Source organism: Exophiala bonariae (genome assembly GCF_035927105.1).
Source record: "Exophiala bonariae strain CCFEE 5792 chromosome Unknown scaffold_7, whole genome shotgun sequence".
Classification (NCBI taxonomy): domain Eukaryota; kingdom Fungi; phylum Ascomycota; class Eurotiomycetes; order Chaetothyriales; family Herpotrichiellaceae; genus Exophiala; species Exophiala bonariae.
This window is the reverse complement of record NW_027042482.1, coordinates 910904-933444: the sequence shown is the minus strand read 5'-3', so window position 1 is coordinate 933444 and position 22541 is coordinate 910904. Positions and strand designations below refer to the sequence as shown.

The 22541-nt window shown below is 52.3% G+C and overlaps 11 protein-coding genes across 11 annotated transcripts; 5 read left to right on the top strand and 6 right to left on the bottom strand.

The window, feature by feature from the left end:
* Positions 1 to 333: 333 nt before the first annotated feature.
* LTR84_012346 (uncharacterized protein) lies at positions 334 to 1428 on the bottom strand (the record flags this gene model as incomplete). The annotated part of the gene is made up of 1 exon (XM_064855870.1): positions 334 to 1428. One exon carries the CDS (start codon positions 1426 to 1428, stop codon positions 334 to 336), a length of 1095 nt encoding a protein of 364 aa, XP_064708530.1.
* Positions 1429 to 2073: 645 nt separating this feature from the next.
* On the top strand, positions 2074 to 2824 carry LTR84_012345 (uncharacterized protein; the record flags this gene model as incomplete). The annotated part of the gene is made up of 3 exons (XM_064855869.1): positions 2074 to 2125; positions 2181 to 2274; positions 2386 to 2824. The coding sequence occupies 3 exons, from the start codon at positions 2074 to 2076 to the stop codon at positions 2822 to 2824; spliced, it is 585 nt and encodes a 194-aa protein (XP_064708529.1).
* Positions 2825 to 3710: 886 nt separating this feature from the next.
* On the top strand, positions 3711 to 4589 carry LTR84_012344 (uncharacterized protein; the record flags this gene model as incomplete). Its single annotated transcript, XM_064855868.1, has 2 exons — positions 3711 to 3717; positions 3745 to 4589. The coding sequence occupies 2 exons, from the start codon at positions 3711 to 3713 to the stop codon at positions 4587 to 4589; spliced, it is 852 nt and encodes a 283-aa protein (XP_064708528.1).
* A 536-nt stretch (positions 4590 to 5125) lies between these two features.
* On the top strand, positions 5126 to 6172 carry FOL2 (GTP cyclohydrolase I; the record flags this gene model as incomplete). Its single annotated transcript, XM_064855867.1, has 1 exon — positions 5126 to 6172. The coding sequence occupies one exon, from the start codon at positions 5126 to 5128 to the stop codon at positions 6170 to 6172; it is 1047 nt and encodes a 348-aa protein (XP_064708527.1).
* Positions 6173 to 7382: 1210 nt separating this feature from the next.
* Positions 7383 to 8831, top strand: LTR84_012342 (uncharacterized protein; the record flags this gene model as incomplete). The annotated part of the gene is made up of 3 exons (XM_064855866.1): positions 7383 to 7482; positions 7605 to 8048; positions 8128 to 8831. The coding sequence occupies 3 exons, from the start codon at positions 7383 to 7385 to the stop codon at positions 8829 to 8831; spliced, it is 1248 nt and encodes a 415-aa protein (XP_064708526.1).
* A 482-nt stretch (positions 8832 to 9313) lies between these two features.
* Positions 9314 to 11278, bottom strand: LTR84_012341 (uncharacterized protein; the record flags this gene model as incomplete). The annotated part of the gene is made up of 1 exon (XM_064855865.1): positions 9314 to 11278. One exon carries the CDS (start codon positions 11276 to 11278, stop codon positions 9314 to 9316), a length of 1965 nt encoding a protein of 654 aa, XP_064708525.1.
* Positions 11279 to 11759: 481 nt separating this feature from the next.
* On the bottom strand, positions 11760 to 12806 carry LTR84_012340 (uncharacterized protein; the record flags this gene model as incomplete). Its single annotated transcript, XM_064855864.1, has 1 exon — positions 11760 to 12806. One exon carries the CDS (start codon positions 12804 to 12806, stop codon positions 11760 to 11762), a length of 1047 nt encoding a protein of 348 aa, XP_064708524.1.
* Positions 12807 to 13384: 578 nt separating this feature from the next.
* Positions 13385 to 16160, bottom strand: LTR84_012339 (uncharacterized protein; the record flags this gene model as incomplete). Its single annotated transcript, XM_064855863.1, has 3 exons — positions 13385 to 15923; positions 15977 to 16089; positions 16143 to 16160. The coding sequence occupies 3 exons, from the start codon at positions 16158 to 16160 to the stop codon at positions 13385 to 13387; spliced, it is 2670 nt and encodes an 889-aa protein (XP_064708523.1).
* A 445-nt stretch (positions 16161 to 16605) lies between these two features.
* Positions 16606 to 17889, top strand: LTR84_012338 (uncharacterized protein; the record flags this gene model as incomplete). Its single annotated transcript, XM_064855862.1, has 3 exons — positions 16606 to 16716; positions 16774 to 16936; positions 17003 to 17889. The coding sequence occupies 3 exons, from the start codon at positions 16606 to 16608 to the stop codon at positions 17887 to 17889; spliced, it is 1161 nt and encodes a 386-aa protein (XP_064708522.1).
* Positions 17890 to 18212: 323 nt separating this feature from the next.
* On the bottom strand, positions 18213 to 18902 carry LTR84_012337 (uncharacterized protein; the record flags this gene model as incomplete). Its single annotated transcript, XM_064855861.1, has 1 exon — positions 18213 to 18902. One exon carries the CDS (start codon positions 18900 to 18902, stop codon positions 18213 to 18215), a length of 690 nt encoding a protein of 229 aa, XP_064708521.1.
* Positions 18903 to 20593: 1691 nt separating this feature from the next.
* LTR84_012336 (uncharacterized protein) lies at positions 20594 to 21466 on the bottom strand (the record flags this gene model as incomplete). Its single annotated transcript, XM_064855860.1, has 1 exon — positions 20594 to 21466. One exon carries the CDS (start codon positions 21464 to 21466, stop codon positions 20594 to 20596), a length of 873 nt encoding a protein of 290 aa, XP_064708520.1.
* Between the last annotated feature and the right edge of the window lie 1075 nt (positions 21467 to 22541).

The following is a 22541-nucleotide window of genomic DNA, read 5'->3' as shown; positions in this document are numbered from 1 at the left end:
ATGACTGTTCGAGCCTTGCCCGTAATTGCTCGAGATTCTGGAATTTCGCAGCTCTTTGCCATGGAACTCTGCAGCAATGCAAGACATCAAATCCCTGATCTGGTCATGCCTACTAGGAGGAATCGAGAGACGTTGCAGGGACGAGGGACAAAGACGAACCTGAAATATCAGAGAGACTTTGACTAAACTCTATTCTATTAGCTAGTCTAGTATACCACTTGATCTCTAGGCTTGTCGACATGCGACACAGGCAAGTGCGAATAGTTCTGATCAACACTATGCAAAGGACTCCACTGCCCCTCCTCTATCGTCTACCATCAATTCTATTGTCGACTAAGCCGCTGGAGCGAACGGATAATCGATATATCCCGTCGGAGACTTTGGCCTGTAAAACGTGTCCCGATCATAATCATTGAAGGCGATATTCTTCTTGATGCGCATGGGCAGATCGGGGTTCGCTATGAAATGTCTTCCAAACACAATCGCAATCTTGTACGACTTATACCTCTGCAACGTATCCTCCGCACCCTTGGCCGTGAAGCCACCCGCCAAGAAGGTCGCGCTGTGGGCGGATTTATTCTCGGTCCACGCCTCGAGAAACGGATCGACCTGTTCCGAGACGACATCGATGGTTTGGTTCCCTGAGATCCGCGACTCCACGATATGGATGTACGCGAGACCCAGCTCCGCGAGTTTCGTGACGTGATGTTTGAACTGGGGTACTGGGTCTTTCATCTTCATGCCCTGGAAAGGACTCCACGGGCTGATTCTGTAGCCCGTCTTCTCGGGCCCGATGGCGGCCGTGACGGCTTTGGTGACTTCGAGACCAAATCGAGAGCGATTCTCGATGCTGCCGCCCCAGCGATCTGTGCGGTCGTTGCTGACGTCTTGCAGGAATTGGTCGGGGAGGTAGCCGTTGGCACCGTGGATCTCTACACCGTCAAAACCGGCCTCAATGGCGTTCTTTGCGGCATTTGTGAAATCGTCAATGAATCCTTGGATCCCTTCCTCGTCGAGCGGTTCTGGCGTTTCTCCGTCTGGAAATGCGTGGTTCGAGCTGGACACTACTTTGTACCCGTCGGCAGAGAGGACTTCCGACGTCGCGGCTCGTCCCAGAGCCCACAGCTGACAGTAGATGAAGCTGCCTTTCTCGTGCACGGCGTCGGTCACTTCTCGCCACGCCTTGATTTGTGCGGCGTTCCAGATCCCAGGGACGTTCTTGAAGCCGCCGGCGCGGGGTGAGATGAATGTCCCCTCGGTGATGAGCAATGTACCCGGGACAGAGGCTCGTTGCTCGTAATATTCTTTGACGATCGGCAGGATGGGGACGTAGTTGTCGTCGGCACGGAATCGTGTCAGTGGCGCCATGACCACGCGGTGTTGGAGTTTTACATTGCCGACTTGGAGAGGTTCGAAGAGGCGAGACATTGTGGAAGAAGTGAAGGTGATATCGTCTTCAATAGGGCAAGAAGAACTGAACTGCAGGGAGTAAATCTGTCACCTCTACAAATACTTGGGTGAATAAAACTACAAATTCTCAACACGCCATTGATATATAGTGGGCTTGATACAATCGAATAGAACAGAACCGTCAAGTCTGAAACGCCATCTGCCGAAAATTGCTTTGATCCATCAAAATTCGGATCTGGCATTAGTCATCAAGAGAATTTCATCTTTGGGTGAACTGAAAACCCACGCGAAGCCAGCCTCGCTTGCTGGAGTCGTGATGTAAATATTTCTGCGACGGTAGAGGGAAGTAGTCCCGCGGTAAAAGCCATGACATGGCATGGTGACATCACCTGAAGGGCAGGGGAAGACCTTTTTCAGCCCGCAAGGCTACAACTCGCATCCGCGCTGGGCAATTCTCGGGGACTTTTTGCACCAAAACACGTGTGGCCAATGAAGACCATCCCAAAACCAATCTCATCACGTGCCGAGTGCCAAGCGGAATCAGCCGAGATTCGGAAGGAGCACCGTTGGTAGCATCATGAACTTCAAGTCGAAGCTTCACTCGATTGATCGCAGGTGGTTCCCTTCTCGACACCGATCAACCCCCTCCACTCTACCACAGCAATGTCGGCGACGGTGTTTTCGCGCAGGGCGCTTCAGACTACCACCCGGCGATGTATGATGACTCGTCCAATGTGTATGATGCTCGAACTGACTTGATTCATCACCAGTGGCCGCGGTCAACCCCTCCGTATTCACCAAGACATCCATCTCCCGCCTACCAGCTCCCCTGGCCATTGCGACAGGTCAAAACTTTCAGATTAGGTCAGAACCTTCCCTTACAAGTGCTCTCAGCTGGACGAATGCAGTCTCAGTCCCCAGATCCCTTCCCGAAGACCAAGAGTTCCATTAAACTAACAGAACCTACAATCACAGACCAGCAGCCACATCAACGGTATCACAAGCCCAAGGTGCCGACATCCTCGCCGCTCAGCGTCGACACCGTCCCGTCAGCCCACATCTCAGCATCTACCGCCCACAAGTGACATGGTACCTTTCGGCACTTAACAGAATCACGGGTTGCATTCTATCCGGCTCGCTCTACGTTTTCGGTGCTGCATACCTCGTTTCACCTCTTTTCGGCTGGCATTTGGAGTCGGCAACACTCGCCGCGAGCTTTGCTTCCCTTCCGATCATCGCCAAAGTCGGATTGAAGGCGTTCTTCGCTTTCCCATTCACCTTCCACAGCTTCAATGGATTGAGACATTTGGCTTGGGATACGGGCAGGACCATCACCAACCAGCAGGTGATCCGGACCGGGTGGTCGGTTGTTGGGTTGAGTGTTGTCACCGCATTGGGCCTGACCTTCTTGTGAGCGTGAAGCGTGAAGGAAGGCGTGGGAGTGCCATTTGTGGGCCTCCGCTTCCAAACACGAGAATGTGTAAATAAAGGTGTTATACAAGATATGAAACCATTTGACGATTCTTGTTGATTTCTTTACGCTGCTTCTCGTGGTGTATTCCTCTACTTCACTCAGGGTACTGAGTGTCACAACCTATACATGGCGACTACCCGACAGGACAGGATCGTCACCCGACTACAAGTAGGTCGTCATCCGAAGCTGGCAAGAAACAGAAGATCCACGGAGGTAGGGCACGTTCATCTTCATTGGGGTCTAAAGGATAAACGACTGAGATCGTCTCTACGAAGTGCTTACCCAGATGGTCCAGAGGAGGTTGACCTTGCTAGTTGACCATTCAGATGACTGCGTTTGAGACTGATCTGGGATCGTACCTTCTGACCACCAGACGCGTCACCGTAGAACCCTGAGAGATTTATGAGGAACGGCTCTGTGCTATAGCATGAGTCTCTCACCCGGGATGTCTCTGCAGTCTCAAGCGGTTTTGGATCCCGAGATGGTGAGCGAGAGAGAATAGGTCCCCGAGGGCTTCCCGACTCGGCTGTGATAGAGTTCTGGGGACAAGCTTTAATTTGACCTGAAGCCCGGGCTCCTCTTGTAGCTGTGTGGATTAGTCGAGTCAGCGAGCGAGATCCCCCTCTCCCTTCTACCACTGAGTACTATACGGTGCGGTCTCATGTCAGTTTCTCATCATTTATCCACAATGTGATACATCACGCTCGTGTTCTTATCTGGGATTCTCCAATCACGTCAGGTCTTTGGCTCGGGCAATGTGCGGGGCAAAGGCTTGGATAGACATGGACCTGCTTCCATGGTACCGAGTGCTATGCTACTCTCCCGGATGAGAGGTGCTTTACCCGATATCTGACTACAAGAAGGAGCCTTGGGTGACTACAAAGTTTGGGATCTTTCGCAAATCACCACCCGCCCGAGAACAGAATCGTTGAAAAAAGGCCAAATCAAGTTCTACAAGGAGCAAATGGCAGCCAAACCGGTCATCATCTTCGTGCCTGGAGCCTGGCACCCTCCAAGCGCTTTTGAACCAGTGACGAAACGACTGGAAGCAGCCGGCTACGAAACGAAAGGCGTGCATCTCGCCACGGTCGGTGCAGCGGAGCCCACAGAGGACTTCCAACCGGACGTGGACGCGATCCAAGCGGCCATCAGAGGCTCGGCCGACGAGGGCAAAGACGTCATGCTCTTCGTGCACTCGTACGGCGGGGTGGTCGGCAGCGAGGCGGTACGTGGGCTCGACAAAGCCAGCCGGGAGAAGGAAGGCAAGCCAGGCGGCGTCTCGCACATGTACTTCTGCTGTGCGTTCGCGCTGCCCGAGGGCGTGTCGCTGATGGACGCCCTGCAGGGCAAGCCGCTGCCGTGGTTCGGCATCTCCGAAGACGAGCGGAGCGTGGTGCCCAAGACGCCGATCGAGACGTTCTACAAAGACGTCGCGGACCCGGAGGCTTGCGTCGACATCCTCAAGCCGCACAGCTATCGCGCCTTCTTCAGTAAAGCCACGTATCCCGGTTGGAAACACGTCGCCCGCACCTACTTGTACTGTGAGAAGGACATGGCGATCCCCATCCATGCGCAGAAGGGCATGGTCGAGGCCTCCGGCGTCGAGTGGAGGACCGAGTCGCTCGATGCTTCTCACAGTCCGTTTTTGAGTATGCCCGAGGAGGTGGCGAATTCGGTCAGGAGAGCTGCGGGCGAGTCGGTTTGATGGTGTTGGACTTTACGGTGGGATACTTACACGTCGAAGCTATTTCTATATATTTCGGGAGGGTCAAGAGATGCTTTGTCTTTATTAAGCCTTAATGTGTCCCCGTATCCGTACTTGGCTAAGAGACTTCTATTGCACAGGGCTGAGGGTTATCAATGCTTGACTTTATAGGCAGGTCAGCCGGGGCTCAACTACCCAAGTTAAGTACTTAGCTACCTACCTAAATATGACCCCGCAGCTGCAGGGGCTTCTTGCCTTTTTTCAGGCACCGAAACCGATGCTGCATCTCGTCCCTCAGCTTCTCCGATTCCTGCCGCCAATTCTCAGGTACGTAATAAAAAAAAAGAGTGACTAAGACGTACCAAACCTCACTGCGCTCCAACTTTTTGCCGTTCAAGACGTTTGGCATAAAACACCTTCTCATTGATTGCTTCTCGTCTATAAACAAACCCAAACGACTTGTATCAGTTTACGTATAGGTACATAAGAGTGACCTTCCCGTGCACCACCATGACTTCTTGATCCACACATCGACGATGAGTCAATCTCCACCCAAGTTACCTCTGACCGACACAAACTCTTCATCCTCCACGACGATCCCTCTGCACCCCAAGCCTCGATCAGCGGTACCGCCTCATCTGCTCAACGGTGGTTCTCCTCTGCGCCGACCCACTCCCTCACGGGCAAAAGAAAGAGAAAACTTGACATCCTCCATCAAAAGCACCTATGGCCGTAGAAAGACTATAGACCTGGGAGACCCTCAATATTATTCACCACGCAGGATGTCGGGAATTTCGTGGACGGGCCTGGCTGATGGCGACCACGCCGTCGACCACAACAAACCGGTCAGCTTACGGGAACCAGCGAGAGACGACAGGGATGAGCCACCGGTCACTCCTCCTGCAACGGCTTCTCGTCCCGCCAGTCCATACACCATGAACCCCCCTATTGATTTTGATGGTCTGAGTTGGCCTTGCATTGGTACCCGGGAACGATTGGAGCAAACCCCGGAAGAGGCGCAGGCTCGGCTGGACAAGCTCGCTGGAGCGGTCAAGACCATCTTTGAATGTATCGGCGAAGATCCGAACCGAGAAGGCCTGCGCGAAACACCCGAACGCTATGCCAAAGCATTGATGTATTTCACAAAGGGCTATGAAGAGAATGTACGAGATTTGGTCAACGGCGCGGTCTTCCACGAAGATCATGATGAGTTGGTCATTGTCAAGGACATTGAAGTGTTCAGCCTGTGTGAGCATCACATGGTTCCCTTTATTGGAAAGATGCACATTGGATACATCCCGAATCGAAGAGTTCTAGGTCTCAGCAAATTGGCGAGACTGGCGGAGATGTTTTCTCGACGACTCCAAGTGCAAGAACGGCTGACGAAACAAGTGGCGCTGGCCATTGCCGAAGTTCTCCAACCACAAGGAGTGGCAGTGGTGATGGAGTCAAGCCATCTGTGCATGGTGATGAGGGGAGTACAAAAGACTGCAAGCAGTACGACGACCAGTTGCATGCTTGGAGCCATGAGAAGTAGTGCAAAGACGAGAGAGGAATTCCTCAGTCTTTTGAATCGCAAATAAACGAAGTGAAGGAAGAAGTGTGGCATGCCCTTTTTGTCTCCAACAGATTATCGGATGGGCTTTTTGCTATTTCAACATGGATATGATGGCACCTCAACGGCGGCTGTTTTTTTGTCATATCAAGGATCACAGAACTTGGAAGGGGTCATCAACAAGCCCCACTCATTTTCTTTTTTGTCACTCGAGAATCTCGATTGGCCATTTGGTGATCCAGTTGGAGATTGGAGCGTTTGAGACCTACTGCATGATGGCATCGGGAGCCAAGTTGGGATCTGTGTGGGTCCATGGGGGAAGGCTTGTTTGACTCGTGGAGAAGAGCAAGAGCCGATTCACACACACTTTTACATATCTGACAGGATTGTGAGCAAAAGGTCGTTGAGAAGGGAATGTGCTTTCCATATCAAAAAAGATGGCGTCACGTGTGCGGGGCAGTTATGAATTCGAGAATTGGAGATGATGATGTTTTTGATTAATTGATAATGTCTGGCAAGAATATCTGTGAAAAGTCCCCCATAAATGCACGTTATTTGGAGGTCATTCATCCGTCACAGAGCAGAGGCCGACATCCGAGGCAATGGCTTCATATTAACGACGAGACTTATTGAACCCCTCCATTCCGCCATTAATAATGGCGATTGCTTGTATCTGACCGTGGGGTAGATTGAGGTCGGGTCTCCTCTGTGATCAGAAAATCAATCTACTCGGCTCGGTTCAAGTTTGGGTTGGGCATTGGCGTATCTTTCCACCCAGTGACATACAATCCCTCAGAGCCGTCGATTACTTTTCATCTCACTGGAGCACTCCATCCTGGTGGGCCGCGTTCATCGCATCCGACTTGATTTCACATCATCATTCAATTCCTACCAAATCGAAATCGAAATCGCACACTCGCCTTCTCCATTCATTTATACTTCCCATCTCACATATCCCCTCCTCTCCTAACTGCCTCACTGTCTTTATCTAGTATATTTTTATGCTGGGTCGGTCCCCTACTTCTCTTGCATATCGGTATAGATATAGATTTATTCTTCTGCACCTCACCAACCACCCACTCCTTCCCCCTCTAGAAAGGCCCAGATCTGCCATTACCACTACCCATCTCGCAACTTCCCTTTGCTCCCATAGATTCGTCCATTCAAAACTCCCCTCCACCGTCATCCACCCATCCATCTTCGCAGAATCCCCGGTCAACCCTACCAACGACGACACAATGGCTGCTCCTCATCCCGATCTACCACAGCCCTCGCATGTCGAGCGCGACTCGGCATTGGGTCGGAAATTCGGACGTGAAGTCACCAATTATTTTGGAGGTGAGCCCACCCTCCTTTCTTTCCAGAGACACCAGCAAGACCCGACAGAATATCCTGTGCTTTCGCGAACTCTCAAGGATCAATCAAAATGCGGACATGAGAAATTGACCGATCCGAAACAGGTTCCCCAATAAACCGCCTCTCCTTCCTTCGAGACGACTACACTTTTCTCAAAGAGGCATTCGCCCACCCGACGGCAAGATTCATCCTCTTCAAGACCCTCTCCCCACTAATCACGAGCCCGACGGAATTATACTTCGCCAAATACGACGAGATCAAGTCCCTCATCCCATCCAACCCGTTTGAAAAGACCGAGAAGGAACAGGTCGAGGAGTTCGACTCGAGGATAGAAATCCCCCAGGTCGTCTTTCTAGGAATCGACGAGAAGAGTAAAGATGGCTCACTGTTCCATTACAAGAACTTTACGGGCGCACCACATTTCGCCCTCGATATCACACCAAAGAAAACATTTGAAAAGGAAGCCATCGAGTTGACCGAGAGCTTTGTAAAGTCTGGATTGAAGTTCAGTGAGGGCATGAGGGCCATGAGTTTCCCAGCCGATGTTGGTGAGTGAACCAGTCCTCTCTAGAGCAGTTTTTGAGTACTTTCCCCTTGGTTGCACACAGCAAACTGACACCTTTAAAGCCGCCGAGTACGCCCAAGGAAGGCATTATCTCGACTGGAACTACCGCAACACCTTCTGCGGCACCTGTGGCCACAAGACCCTCTCCGTCCACGCCGGCAGCAAGAGAGTATGCCCACCAAAGGACCAAGCTGAAACCCCCGTTGAACGTGAAGCCTGCTCCACACGCACTACCCTATCCAACCTGACCTTCCCACGTACCGACCCCACCATCATCGTTGCAGTCCTCAGCCACGACAGCAAACGCCTCCTCCTAGGTCGCCAGAAGCGATGGCCCCCTTACTGGTTCTCGACACTTGCGGGTTTCATCGAGCCGGCCGAAAGTGTGGAAGATGCCGTACGCCGTGAAGTCTGGGAAGAGAGCGGCGTCATCTTGTCCCGTGTGCTCGTCCACTCCACTCAGCCTTGGCCGTACCCGGCGAATTTGATGATCGGCGCGATCGGACAGGTCGCCAGTCCCGAAGACGAGGTCATCAAGCTCGAATATGATCCCGAACTCGAACTCGCCAAGTGGTTCACCCTCGAGGAGATCCAGGAGGCGTTGAAGTATGGAACCAGCGGGCTTGGGGATCCGGCTCCTGAGGGCTATAAAGAGGGTAATCTCAGGTTGCCTCCTCCCACGGCCATTGCCAATCAATTGATCTCGGCGGTGGTCAAGGGTGGCTTTTTGGAGGGTGTCACGCCCATAACGGGTGGAAAGCTATGAGCGAAACGAATAGAAGGGTTGTCGTCGTGAGGGGTTTGGTGTATTGAACGCCTGTTGCAGAGTTTACAGGTTAGATCGCTTCGCTTGACTCTGGATTACCAGTAGAACATGTGATCGATATCGAGGACTGGAATGTTCATGTCGAGCCAAGTACGGAAAAGATAGACCTCGGTAGATCGGTAGAGACGAGTCGAGTCGAGAACATAGAGCGAATATAAACAAACTCGACTGGTTATCGCGACCTTAGGCACGGATTGATAACGTGCCTTGGATGATCGATTGTCCACTTTAGAGCTTCTTCGGAGCCTGGGCCCAAGATGTGTATTCGCGTACGAGGACACAACATGCTCCTGTTGCCAGGACCTTGGATTGGTTCAGCTCGTTGTAGAGCTTCCATCCGTTGACATTCTTGGATGCCATGCAATGTCATCCCATGCCTTGACGCCCCAAGGGTTGAGGATAGCTCTAGACCTCACCTCGATTTATGCCACTTCATCTCTGGCTAACTGCACCTCCTTGATATGCCCATTCTCCTCCCATCCCCTACCTCCCTCCACACCCGTCTTCTTAATCCCGACCACGACCAAATTCCGCGGACTATGGCGATAGTCAAAAACGGACTCGACCCAACAACGCTCGACACAATCCTGCTCCCTGAGAAACAACCAACGATCCACCACGATCACACTCTCCACGACCCCGGCGCTAAAAGCCATCAAACTCCAAATCACCGCGAGATGTTTCTTCGCAAACCCCCACCGCGTCTCATACGCATCAATGACGGCGTCATCATCCAACGCGCGCGTCTTCTCCGCCACCAACGCTCCATCCACCGGGTCGCGGCGTAACTTCTCCAATGCACCGTGCACATACGCGCGGAAGGACGCGAAACACGCCTTGCGCAGCGTGCCGACGATCAGTGGCGTGCCGCTCGCGTCGCGCCCCGTCACCGATCCGCCCGTGCCCGCCCCCAGGCCCCCCGGGTCCGCGCACTGCTGCACGACCCCGACGTCCAGCAGCATCCGCTGCAGCAGCGCCCGGTAGAAGTGCCGGCGGAAGAACGCCTCGCTGTCCTCGGCGCCCCAGTTGTACGGCGCTTGGACGGCCATCATTCGGGCCGTGATGTTGAGCCGGACGCCGCGGGACGTGGATGTTGGTGCTGTGCCCTGCTCGGCCCCGCTGGGCGCGAACGTCTCGAGCGTCCGCGACATCGGGAAGCCGTGCGGGTCGAATGTGTTGCCCGTGGCTTCGAGGCGCGGGTGGTTCGGCCGCAGCTGTGGCAGTTTATACGTGGCTGGTCCGAGCCGTTCCGTCAGCAGGTTGTAGCAGCATCCGATCATCGCGACCGCGCAGACGGATGGGTTGAGGATTAACGACCGTAGTCCGTGGTGCAGCAGGTTGCCGCATGAGTGTAGCGAGATTACCATTGCTTTGGGTTGGGCCATTTTGGTGTTGGGTTCGGCTGGAGGAGGTGGTGGTGGTGGGTCGGGACGACTGGTTGTGTTGTCGGTTCCATCTGCTTGGGCTTGGGTGCTTGGGTATAGAATATGCTCTAGATGTCCGTCCGTGATGTCGTGCTCGACGTAAGTCATCGAGCCATTCGTCGCATCGAGCGGCGTCTCTCCCGAGGCCTCGAGCTGCTCCAGTACAACATCAGGCACCGAAACGACCTGTGACTCCTCCACATCAGCCGACACCGGGCTCGAAACACCCTCATTCTCGTCCTCCTCCGCCAGCGCAAGCTGCCTCTTCCACTCTTTCTTATTGCGCATGACCTTCTCCTTCTTCGCTAACCTCGCATGCACATCCATGCTCCGCGCCCCGTCGATATTGTGGTGTTTCCGCTCTATGGCAACGACGTGTTTCCGATACGGCGGGCCCGCCAGTGTGCGACCGAGGTAGTTCTGCCCGGACCCAAAGTCGACGACCGCGACGGGCGCATCGAACCGCGCGGACACGTCGGCCGACAGCTCGCCCACGTAGGCCGCGAAGTTCACCACCTCGTGGATCTTCTTCGGTTTCATGCCCACCGCCACGTGCCGCGGCAGCTCCGAGATGTCGTCTGCAACGGGCGAGAAGTCCCGTCCCAGCAGGTGTTTTCGGACGGTGCTGATGTAGTCCAGGAGGCTCTGTGGTGGGGAGGGGAGTGTGTCGAATGAGTCGGTCGTTTCTCTGGGCTGTTTCTGTAGCCCTTTGATGTCGAGCCGTAGGAGTAATTCGAGGACGTCATCGATGCTGACGAGGTCGAACCACTCGCGCCATTCCTGTGGCAGAACCGTCGTGTAGAGATCGGGTTCTCGCGTCAGGAAATCCAGAACATGGACGCCGCCGCAGAGATTGTGGAATATGTCCGACGTCGTCACAAATCTCAGAAGAGATTGGACATATTCATCCTCGGACTGCCAGTCATCGCTGTTGATGGGCAAACTCTTTTTGCCGGAATTCATGATGGTGGTTGCGAGACTGGCCAGATCGCCAGAGACAATGTCTAGTTAAGAACGTCTAGATGTTTCATGTTATCATATCCGAGTAGCAACGATCGATTCCATCGTGAATCAATACACTAATCTCTGTACTTGTTTGTATGCTAAAGCTGGCAACGGTCTTTAACGGTGTTGGAGAAAAATATAATTGCCAAGAAATCCTTGCCCCTGACCCTCGAGCCTTGAGAGGCACTCTGGAAGATTTATAGGACGCAACCCTGAAGTCGGTAAACTCTAGCCCGACAAGATGATCCGGCATCTAATATATAGCATATGAATGTTAAGGGGATTAATTGAAAGCCATAACTCCAGAAGCGCTCTAATTTTGAGCCTGTACGGTGTGCTAAATATTCTATTTAATACTGTCCTCGACCATGATCATAAGGATGATCTTGACCTACTCGAGAGCCTCCACCCTCTTGAACGTACGGCTATCCAAGAAATTCTAATGGTCGTTCCCACCTGGGTTGAGACCGCCTGTGACCATGGGCTGTGGAACTGGAACCGATACCATGGTTTCAACTTGACGTACCGTGACATCTGGTCCAAAAGGTTCCGGTCGCAAGTAGTGCCACTGGCCATTCGAGGTGAGGTAACACTGACCTCGAAATCTCCAATAGCCCGTGGTACACCCAATTTCCAGGAGGTACGGTCTCGCGAGTAGCTCCTTCTTGTCACGCTTCATGAGTGCCCATGACATTAACATATCCTTCATAAGACGTTCAAGGTAATATCGGGCGTAGTTTCGTGGAAGCCCGTCGTTGGCATGCCTTTCTCTTTCGGCCCATGCCAGGAAATCAAAAGTTTCCGTCTGAGCCACTGTGAATCGTTGCCTCAGTACCTCCCTTTGCATATCAGACCAAGCTCCACAATCCACAACTTTGGTCACCGTGACGCCAATCGCGACGTCGAAGTGTTCGACGGTCAGATTCCCACACATGAACGCAGCACTGCACTGTTGCGTCGAGAGATATCCACATTCGTATAGCTCACCAAACACATATGCGTACAGGTTGGCCGGGCATTGATTAGCCAATCTCCACTCTACAACCTCCATCCATTTGATTTGGGAAGAGACATCGGCAAACTGTGACAGTGGCATTGTTACTTGTGACTGTGTGTTCAATTGCGCTGGGTACAAGGATAATGTTGGGTTCCAAAATCGAAAATGAAACTGGAGGGCCCCATCATCGGCAAGACTGGCGGTGATGAAGACTTTGGATAATAGGGCTCGTGGGTCAGGCGGGGCCATCCATTCACCCAACAGAATTTCGCCCACCGCCATGGTCGGCAAGCCGGTTGAAGGCTCGGGAGGGATGTCCATGATGTTCGGTGTCGACATTTCTTGAGGGAGGGTTTGATAATTTTGCCATTCTGGAGGAAAATTCTGTTCGGTCGGCTCGTATACACGTTGGCTTTCGTCGAAGTCTGGAAAAGGTTCCGTAGCCTTGTCGGGCTCCAAAACTCCACGACGACGCTGCTTGGACACCATATCAGCTCCTCAACGACGTGCCGCTTGGCTTCCTCCTTCCTCCTCCAAAATCCTTGTCCTGATCAGACAGATATAACAAAGAGCATAACAAAGACCGGTCTTAACACTGTGTGATATCTTGCCGAGTGAGTCAATGGATGGATTGAAGATGGTGTCATACTGTGATTGAAGAGGTAATTTGGTTGCGGGTACATGTTGATGAGGAAGCCCCTCTGGAAGTATCTCACATAAAAGTGCTCTTGCCTCGTGAGTAACTGCCCATTGACCCTTCTATGAAATGGTTGAAGCATATCAAGTTGTGGTAGGTGCAGATGTCAGCAGGTCTCAGAATTCTGGCGTGTCAGTTCCTGCCTGTAAAGGCACATTTCAGTCAACACCAATAAACAAGGATTCATGGAATCTGTGGGTGAAGTGTTGCAACCTCTAGTCAGACACACGTAAATGCATATGGATTGAAGCTCTGGTGCATGCATGAGTGAAAATTTCAGAACACGCTGGCTGTAAATGTTGTTGGATTATCATCATTATTCGTTGATTCAACAACCAAGCTTGATGACTTGGAAATAGATGGTCAAGTCTCATTCGACGCCGATCCAATCTCCTTCCTCTCCATCCTCGTCCATGGCTTCGAACTCGGCCACATCTTCTGAAGATCGGTTGCCGATGGATTTGTGTGTACCATTCGTCATTGGTTTCTGCTGACATAGATATTCAATCTCGAAAGCATTTCTCTCGCTCAGATTCCGCACTGTTCTTCCAATTCCGTCAACTCCACGGAGAACAGCCCGGAGTTCACCAGCAAAGTCACCTTGCTTCTCTTTGATGTATCTACCATGGATGCTCAAAACTTCGCTCACCCATAGCAGCGTAAACTCAAGATGTGGACCATTCTCCATCTGCTGACCAAGGAGCATCAGGAGACGTCCAAGATAGACTCTGGGCAGTTCCCGAACGACGAGTGGGATCGAACCATACGGGACTGCTTGGTAGACTTGTCGTATAAGTTGGCGATCATTCAACCTAAATGCCATCACTAGAGCTTTGAGGTGCACAGGTTCTGCTTGTTTCAATATGGCGCGGATGTTTTGTGGTGTGACATCGATATCGAGGTCAAAGGGATCGAAATCCTCGTTCCCTGAGTTGTCGAGACTGTATATCAGTAGCCCTTCGGTGCTACAGGCACAAAAGCTCCTCCCTGCTGGAGAAAATTCGACGCCGGTCACTCGGACCTCATGTCGAAGTGTACGGGCAGTTGCATCTTTTCCACGTTTCACCCCAGGCAGGCTCCGGTCGATACGCTCTTCGAGGTCACTTGCCTCCCCCTCGGTGTCGATCATGTCTCGCGGTAGGCCGTTGGACATGATGGCCGACGAATTCAAGAACTCTTGCGTGCCGTCTAAACTTAGGTTTATTGACACGGTAAATTTCTTGATGAGAGTCAGGGTGCTCGTAGCGTAGAGACAAATATATTTGCTGCTTCCTGCGGCGAGGAGGCAGGATCCATCACTGGAGTATGTGATCGAATTGAACGACTTTGTGCCGGGAGTTGAAGCCGCGGTCCGTCGAGAAGTGAGGGTCCGCCCGCCACTGACATCCCGCCGACCATCGAGGCCAGATTCTTGTATCGATGTGTTGAGGTTCCAGAAAGAAATCGACCCGTCAAGCGTTGATGCCGCAATTTGGGCCGAATCTGGTCGGACGGCAACACAGAGCAGGTCTGAAGTGAGCTGGAGAGCCTCGGAAGTCTGTGAACGGTCAAACACTGACCACACACGAATGGTTCGATCCCATGAGCCCGAGACGAGATATCGACCATCCGGTGTGAATGCCAAAGTGGATATAGGACCTTCGTGGCCCGAGAGACGATCAAGCAGAGCGCCTGTTTGTACCGACCAGAGATGTACGTCGAAGGAGTCGTGTGATGCAGCACACACTATCTCAGCGGAGGGATCAATCGCTAAGCAGGAGAATGATAGACGGGTAGGGGCGGTAAAGGTCCGGAAATTTCGGTACCGCAGCATATCCCAGGCTCGTACGGAGCCGTCCAAGGAAGAGGTGAACAGAATATTTCCTCGTTTTGAATAAGTTGAGGCGGTGACTGCCGAGGTGTGCTCTGTGAATGTTGCTATGTGGAAACCGGATGATACGTCCCATATTTTGATGAGGCCATCATCGGCACCAGTAATGATTCTTGTCGAATCGGGAGAATATGATAACGTGGTCATGGTATCGAGATGTGAAGATTGTTTGAGAATGTTTGACTCTGAGGCATGTTCCCAGACAAGTAAATGGCCCGTTTTCGACGACCCCAATGCTAACCACTCTCCCGTCTTGTTGGTGGAGACGGCCGAGATGGGAGAAGAGGCCAAGGAGAGGCTGTGGATGTTTGAAAAGGAGGGGACCTCATACAGTGAGAACAAACCATTGTCAAAGCATACGGTCAGGAGACCTGTCTGTGGGTGGAAGGTCGCACATTTCAGTTTGGCATTCTGCATGAAATAGTTCCGCTGCACAATCCGCCATCTTTCGTCAATGGGCTCTTCGGTCTCGTCCTGGTCATCTTGTTGTTTCGGGACAAACTCCCACCTAAACAGAGCTCCATCCTCGCTGACGGTGTAAATGGCTTCTTGACTGGCGGAGAACCACGCATTTCTGACTTGTTGTCTGTGACCTGAGAGGACTGTTGGGTCAAACCCTTCTTCGGGATCCAAGCTCCATATTCGAGAGGTCAGATCTTTGGAAGAACTCAGGAAGAAGCGTGAATCTCCAGACCAGCTGAGATGTCTGACATCGTCAAAGTGACCAGCGTATTCCCGATGCAGAATAAACGGCGCAAACTCGAGCTCCCCATTTGCATCTCCCCCGGGGATGGAGGGAGTCTTCCAGGCTTGGATTTTGCGGCCCAATCCGACAATAAAGTGCTTCCCACTAGGAGAGAACGCTAGTGCCGAGACTGGAGTCTTGAAGGAGAAGTGATAGATGGCAATTCTTCTGGTGAAAATCGACAGTATTGCACGGCCATCTTCGTCGACGGTGAGGAGTAATTTGCCGTCAGCCGTAAGGTCGAGGTGAGAGATATTTCGGCGATGTGCAAAGGGAAGGGTGTAACTCGTGTTCCTACACAGATTAGTATGGTGATAATGACAGAGAACCTCGCCGCAGGGTCTCACTTGGTCAGGTTGAAGACAGAGACACGATTCCCGACTGGCGAAAGTAGAGAATTGCCATCGGGTGTGAAGACGAGATTTCCTCGACCGTAGACGGTGCCGAGGAGGTTTGAGAACTGGTTGGGACAATTAGTTCAGTGCTTAGTGAGATGTGGAAGACCATTCGTACCTTGAACTCAGTCTTCATGGTGCCATTGTGTGGTGGTGTGAACTGGCGCAAGTCCTCATGTCGCAGTCCGCTGCACCTGGACTCGTCCTTGAGCACCAGTGCGGGCATCAAAAAATAAAAAAGTCGTCGGAGAAAAGATCAGACAGCTCCGGGTCTAGGCCGGGAATGGGTCAGCATTTCCCGGGGAATTTTTGGCAGGGACGACTGGGGGTTCTGTTTATCACGTGACTCCCCTCAAGCCTCAGTTTCAGGGGCATTTTGCTGCATTGGGATTTGCATTTTGATCCAAAAGAACACGAACCCAGAATCGACGACCCAAGGTTCATCATACCCCAAGCCCCTAAAGATTGTCGCTCCGTTCAGTTCAATTCTTTTGCCTGTGCCCATCTTTCGCTCACCAACCTCGTCACCGCTCTTCCTTCATCCTTGCTCTCGTTCGATTTGATTTCTTCCAGCGCTCACCATGGCACCACCACAACCAGCCCCAGAGGCGGCCTCTCCCATTGGCATTGCCAATCTCCCCAACCAGAGACATAAGATCGTCGCAAAGAGGGGGGCTGCTTTCACTATAATGGTATGGCATTGACGTCTCCCGAGTTCTCACCCTTCAAGCGCTGACCCTCATGGCTAGGTGGCTGGCGAGTCCGGTCTGGGAAAAACCACATTCATCAACACTCTCTTTTCAACCACCATCAAGAACTATCAAGATCACAAGCGAAGACACGCGAAGCAGGTCGACAAGACGGTTGAAATCGAGATCACAAAGGCCGAGTTGGAGGAGAAATTCTTCAAAGGTATGGATTGAATTGCACGTTCTTTCGTTTCAAGTCCCGTTCGTTGACCCCTCTTGAATTCTACAGTTCGTCTCACCGTCATCGACACCCCCGGCTTCGGCGACTATGTCAACAACCGCGATTCCTGGCAACCCATCATTGAATTCCTCGACGATCAACATGAGTCGTACATGCTTCAAGAACAACAGCCCAAGAGACATGACAAGATTGATCTTCGTGTTCACGCCTGCCTCTACTTCATCCGCCCTACAGGTCACACCTTGAAGCCCCTAGACATTGAGGTCATGAAAAGACTCAGTTCGCGGGTCAACCTGATCCCCGTCGTGGCCAAGGCCGACACCCTGACCCCGACCGACTTGGCCCGATTCAAGCATCGGGTGCGAAGCGTGATCGAAGCACAGGGAATCAAGATCTATCAACCTCCCCTGGAGGATGACGACGAGGCCGCCACTCAACACGCCCGCGCTCTCATTGCGGCCATTCCTTTCTCCGTCATTGGCAGTGAAAAGGATGTCAAGACGAGCGATGGCCGTATTGTCAAGGGCCGACAGTACGCCTGGGGTGTGGCTGAAGTGGAAAACGAAGACCACTGTGATTTCAAGAAACTCCGATCCATTCTGATCCGAACCCACATGTTGGACCTGATCCACACCACGGAAGAGAATCACTATGAAGCATACCGCGCTCAACAAATGGAGACCAGGAAATTCGGCGAAGCCCGTCCCCGAAAACTCGACAACCCCAAGTTCAAGGAGGAGGAAGAGGCACTGCGAAAGAGATTCACCGAGCAGGTCAAGGTGGAGGAACAACGATTCCGGGCCTGGGAACAGAAGTTAATCGGCGAGCGTGATCGGTTGAACAAGGACTTGGAGTCTACCCATGCCGCCATCAAGCAGCTGGAGGGTGAGCTGGAGCAGATGCAAGGCAGTGCCGTCCGCAGCGGTCGTCGCTAAATGGCTGGTTTTGTCGAGAGGGACGTGTTCGACCAGGAGCTGAAAAGATTCTGGCAGTTTTTTCAGCTCCGGGATGAGGATGGGGAGAAGACAGAGAGATGCAGAATGGGCTTTCGTATGGTGTACAGGGAGCCACGGGGCTTTTATTTTTACTTGACACTTTTCAACCCAACCAAAGGCGACGAACTACTTCAATAATGTCATACCTCTTCTATTCTCTATTCATGAATCTCGTGTCTATCGTTTGATGCCTGGCGTGTCTCGGAGTCTATCTATGCATGTCTAACCCAGTGGCAACTAGATCTATCCATCCAAGCCCGACTCTACACAGCAGCCTTCTCCAACCGCTGAGTGATGTGCCCATTCGCGCCACGTCCACCCATTGGATCGTGACCCTTGAGATTCTCCCCGTCTCTCCTTGACCGCTCTTCTTCCTCCTTCACCGCACGATCCACATCCGCGAACCCGTCGTCCACCACCGTACTCCCCTCCCCGCTCGCCAGTCCCATCCACGCCCTCATCTTCTCCCTCTTGAACTGCTCAAAGTCCCACTCCTCGGCCTCCAACGCCGCCTCGCCATCCCTCCAGATATACGTCTGGGCCACGACCTCGCCCACGACCAACCGACTCGTCTCCTCGTCGCTGACGCGCTCGTCGAGCCCGACGTCCTGGAGGACCTGCACTGTGACGGCCTCGCGGCTGTACTGGTCGCCCTCGAAGATGTCGAGCCGGTAGATATCGCCTTCGGTCAGGCCCGTCACCAGCGTGCCCCGGACTGTGGAGTCGGCGTGCGGCAGGATCGCTGGGTAGTCGGCGTGGCGGACGCGGTGGCGGCGGTGGGATTGCAGAAGTGCCGGCCGGATGGTTAGCAGGTCTCGCTGCCATGCTTGCGGGTCGGGTGTGCCGTGGATCACTCGGTGGAGGACGCCCGGCGCCATTAGTGTGCCTGTGGTGGAGGGAGGGAGGTGGTCAGTCACGATGGTGTCGGAAAAGTGAAGCGAGTGGATTGACATGGCAGTGAAGACCAACCGTAGAAGAAAGCTGTGTAGTCGCCCATTGCGTGTCTATGTCTCTTGTGCGTTTTGGAGAGTGAAGGGAAGAATGAAAGCTCGTGGACTGGATTGCTGACCGAGTGTCTCGAAAGACTTTCTCAGAAACTACTATCAGGCGCGGAATCGAGATGTCTAATCGCGTCGTCGTCGTGGGAGTGCGAGACCGGAGGACAAGTAGGGATGCTTTGCGGTAAATTTTGGTTGAAACTCTGGAGTTTCGAGTCCCTACTACGCTTACCGAGAAAACCTTTCTAGTTAAAAGGATGACTGAATGAATGAACCATGATCACTGTTTGTCGAGGTATCCAGCATGCCTCTGGCGGGGATGTATTATTTGTCTACGACTTTGTACCAGTTCAGGCAAATTTCCCGACGAGTTTAGTGGGCAGTGCCGCCGCTTTTAAAGAACTTCTTCACGATATAATAGTGAACCCTTTGTAAATGTGCTTGGGTAAGTAATATTGGAACATTGCGGGAATACGAAATCAAAACAACGAATAGACTTTTTGGTCACATAATTTGCCGAAAACTGAAAGGCTAGAAATGTCCCTGTGTAGCACGGAGGTCCCTTAGGTACCTAGCCTAGGCATGCAATCTGCTCCAGGAGTCAGGTCCTGGCACATCATCTGGCTGTCCCTACACACAACTCAGTATTCCCCACAAAAATTGAAACTCAGCTCACTTTCATGTTGACCATAAAAGAAGGATACTCTCACAATTTTTCAAAAAAAGATTTCCAAGGGAGATATGAACATGTTTGGTCATCATGGGGGTCGAACCCAGGACCTTGGCGTTGCAGAGACTTCAGAAGTCCGAAGTATTAGCACCACGCTCTAACCAACTGGAAGATATTAGTATAAGTGATGTGATCGAGCTGGTGTGTACGAACCTGAGCTAGACGACCGTGTGATTGTTGAGGACGTTTGGAAATAATAAAAATATGACTCCCAAAAGTTTTTGTCACGTGTGAGGAGAGCTGCGGAGTGGGTCCATACATAATCTCTATGTGAACAAAACCTCGCGTTCAGGATTACGATAATTCTAATCCCTGCTCGATACAAAGCAGAAAGCGTATTGAAAAGAATGCCAGCCTTCGTCCTTGGCCTAGACTGTAAACTATCTATCTGAGCGTCTTTTTACTACTCTATGTCGTGGGACTCTCTGGTACGGGTCATCATCAAGAAAATCGGTGGATCGATCAGTGAAAAGCCGACATATCGGCGACTGAATGGGCACGGATTTTCTCAGCATAGCTCACTAGAAGGAGCCTTGTTGGAGGTGATGCTAGAGCGGCAGACCGGATGTCCGAGTGGATAGCTCTATGTGTTCGAGACGACTACAATGGAAGACCTTCCGTATCTCTATCGAGTTTAGCAGGATAGGAAGAGAACTGGCGATGTGAGAGGTGAAATGTGAACAATACCACGTTTGAATCATATTTTCATGCTTTCCGATCTCTGACCCGGACCGTGAGGGAACGAATACTACCTAGGTATGTACTAATACTTAAGGGCAAAAGTGAACGCCAATACCGCCTTCGCTATGATAGCATGGAAACTGTTGGTTGCAAACTCATAAGACTCATCACACACTGATCCGAGGAATCAAAAACCCAGCCGTTTCCCGAAATCTCGTGGGAACCCCATAGAAAACTAAAATAACAGACCACCGAGAAGAAGACCACCGGCTAGACCACCAGCAATGGGGAGACCATAACCACCACCGCGATAAGCCCCATATGGTCGATTGTAGGGGTAGCCTGGACTGATGAACCGGGCATTGGGGTTGGAGTATGGTCCACTCGCGTAGGGATTGACACCATACCCTCTACCATACCCACCATAGCCCATGCCCGGACCTCCCGGAGGTTCGATATAGATCTCCTTTCCATTTCTGTCCCGCGCGAAGAATTGAGGCTGGCCGGTCATTTGCGCACGCTGCATCGCTTGCCGTAGTCGGATGTGTGCTTCGTAATATTCTTGTTCCTCCTTCGCTCGTTCTCGACGGTCCTGCACTCGTTCTTCGTGCGTCATACCGGTGACTTTGTCCTTGAACCTTTCACCAAATGACTTCTTTGCACCACTTGCGCCCGGCGGGTGGGATCCCGCCGGACGAGGCGGCAGCTCTGGGCCGCTGCTGTGGTGGTGGGATTCATCTTCGGAATGTTCGGCAGAGACGGGATGGTGTTGACGGAGCTGGTTTTCTTGGTCCTGCAACCGCTCACGCTCTTCTGAAGATAGACTGCTGACTATCTCGGGGATGTCTAACGGGTGCTCCCAGTAGGACTTGGGAGGGTCTGCTTTGGTGTTGACAAAGAACTGGTGATTCTCTTTGGCATCGTATTGCCTCACCCAGCCGTCTGGAAGTGGTCTCTGGAGGTCTTCCATGGACCGGCGGGCATCAGCGGGAATGCCATTCTTGGCCTGTGGTACTTGGAGGTGTGATGACGCTTGAGGTTTGGATGACGCGGTGGAAGAGCCGGTTGCCACGGCGTAGGATGGAGGGGCGTCAGGCGGGGCAGACATGTTGACGGGAGTGTTGAAGATGGATGTATTGAAGGAAGAGGCACAAAGGAAGGGTTGATGGATAGATGTCTTTATTGTGCTCAAGGCTGCCTGGAGAAGGAAGAAGACACCGAGGGAATATCAGACGCAAATGTAAATCACCAAACTAGTATCGAGTACGAGTGAGGCTCAGATGCGAACGATGACGTTGCTGCAAGTCTCGACTCAAAAAACGGTGTTCCGACATCCGGTGCTCAGCCACAGCCAAAGATATTGCCACGGTCCCACGTGACCTGTGGCTAAACCAGCAGTTGCTTTTTGCGCTTGCTGCACGCTGAACGCCTTTTTGGACTTCAGGACAACACAGTTCCTTGATAGCACCACAAGAGGCTCAATATTTTCCATCCGTCAGATAAGTACATCCACTAGTATGGAAAGTAGACCCGCCACACGGTGCGGCTATCATCTCAACAGGTTTGTTGATTTTGGCTGAGTTTGCCATGCGGGCTTTCTTCACACCCTTCCCTCGCTACGCGCTTTCTTTGTGTAATGCGACGGACCGGCCAGTGGAAAGATGCAGAATATCTTGATGGATGGTTGCGGATTGGGCTCTCAGCGAGGCGGTGGCAGTGCGGTCCTAAATACGGGGATAGACGGCCTTGATATCCCTGATGGTCGCGGCCGGATCAGGTCGTGGAAATGGCAGCTTTTGCCACGACCGAGATTTGGGTTCGCTGCAAGGCGGACCACACAGACTGAGGCTCGATGCATATTGAGTAAGTGGTGCGGCTTATCGCTGGAGAGTTTGGCATGAAGGTAAACGCCGAGGACTTGATGGGTCAAGTCTGCGGCACAATCACGTTCAGTCATTCACTCTTTTCTCACCGCGTAGCCCATCTAGTTTTCCTTTGGTGAGGAACAAGGCTGCCAGTCGCTTTACTTCACTGCGTTGCCAAGATATAACAAGAGGCTGCTGCACTAACGACTATTTCTCTTTTCTTCAAATCCCTTCCTGCTTCTCTTCATCATCTTTTTCGATCGATTATTCTCTACCCTACAACATTCATCCCTGGCTGGTTCTACAGCTTCTGAGTTC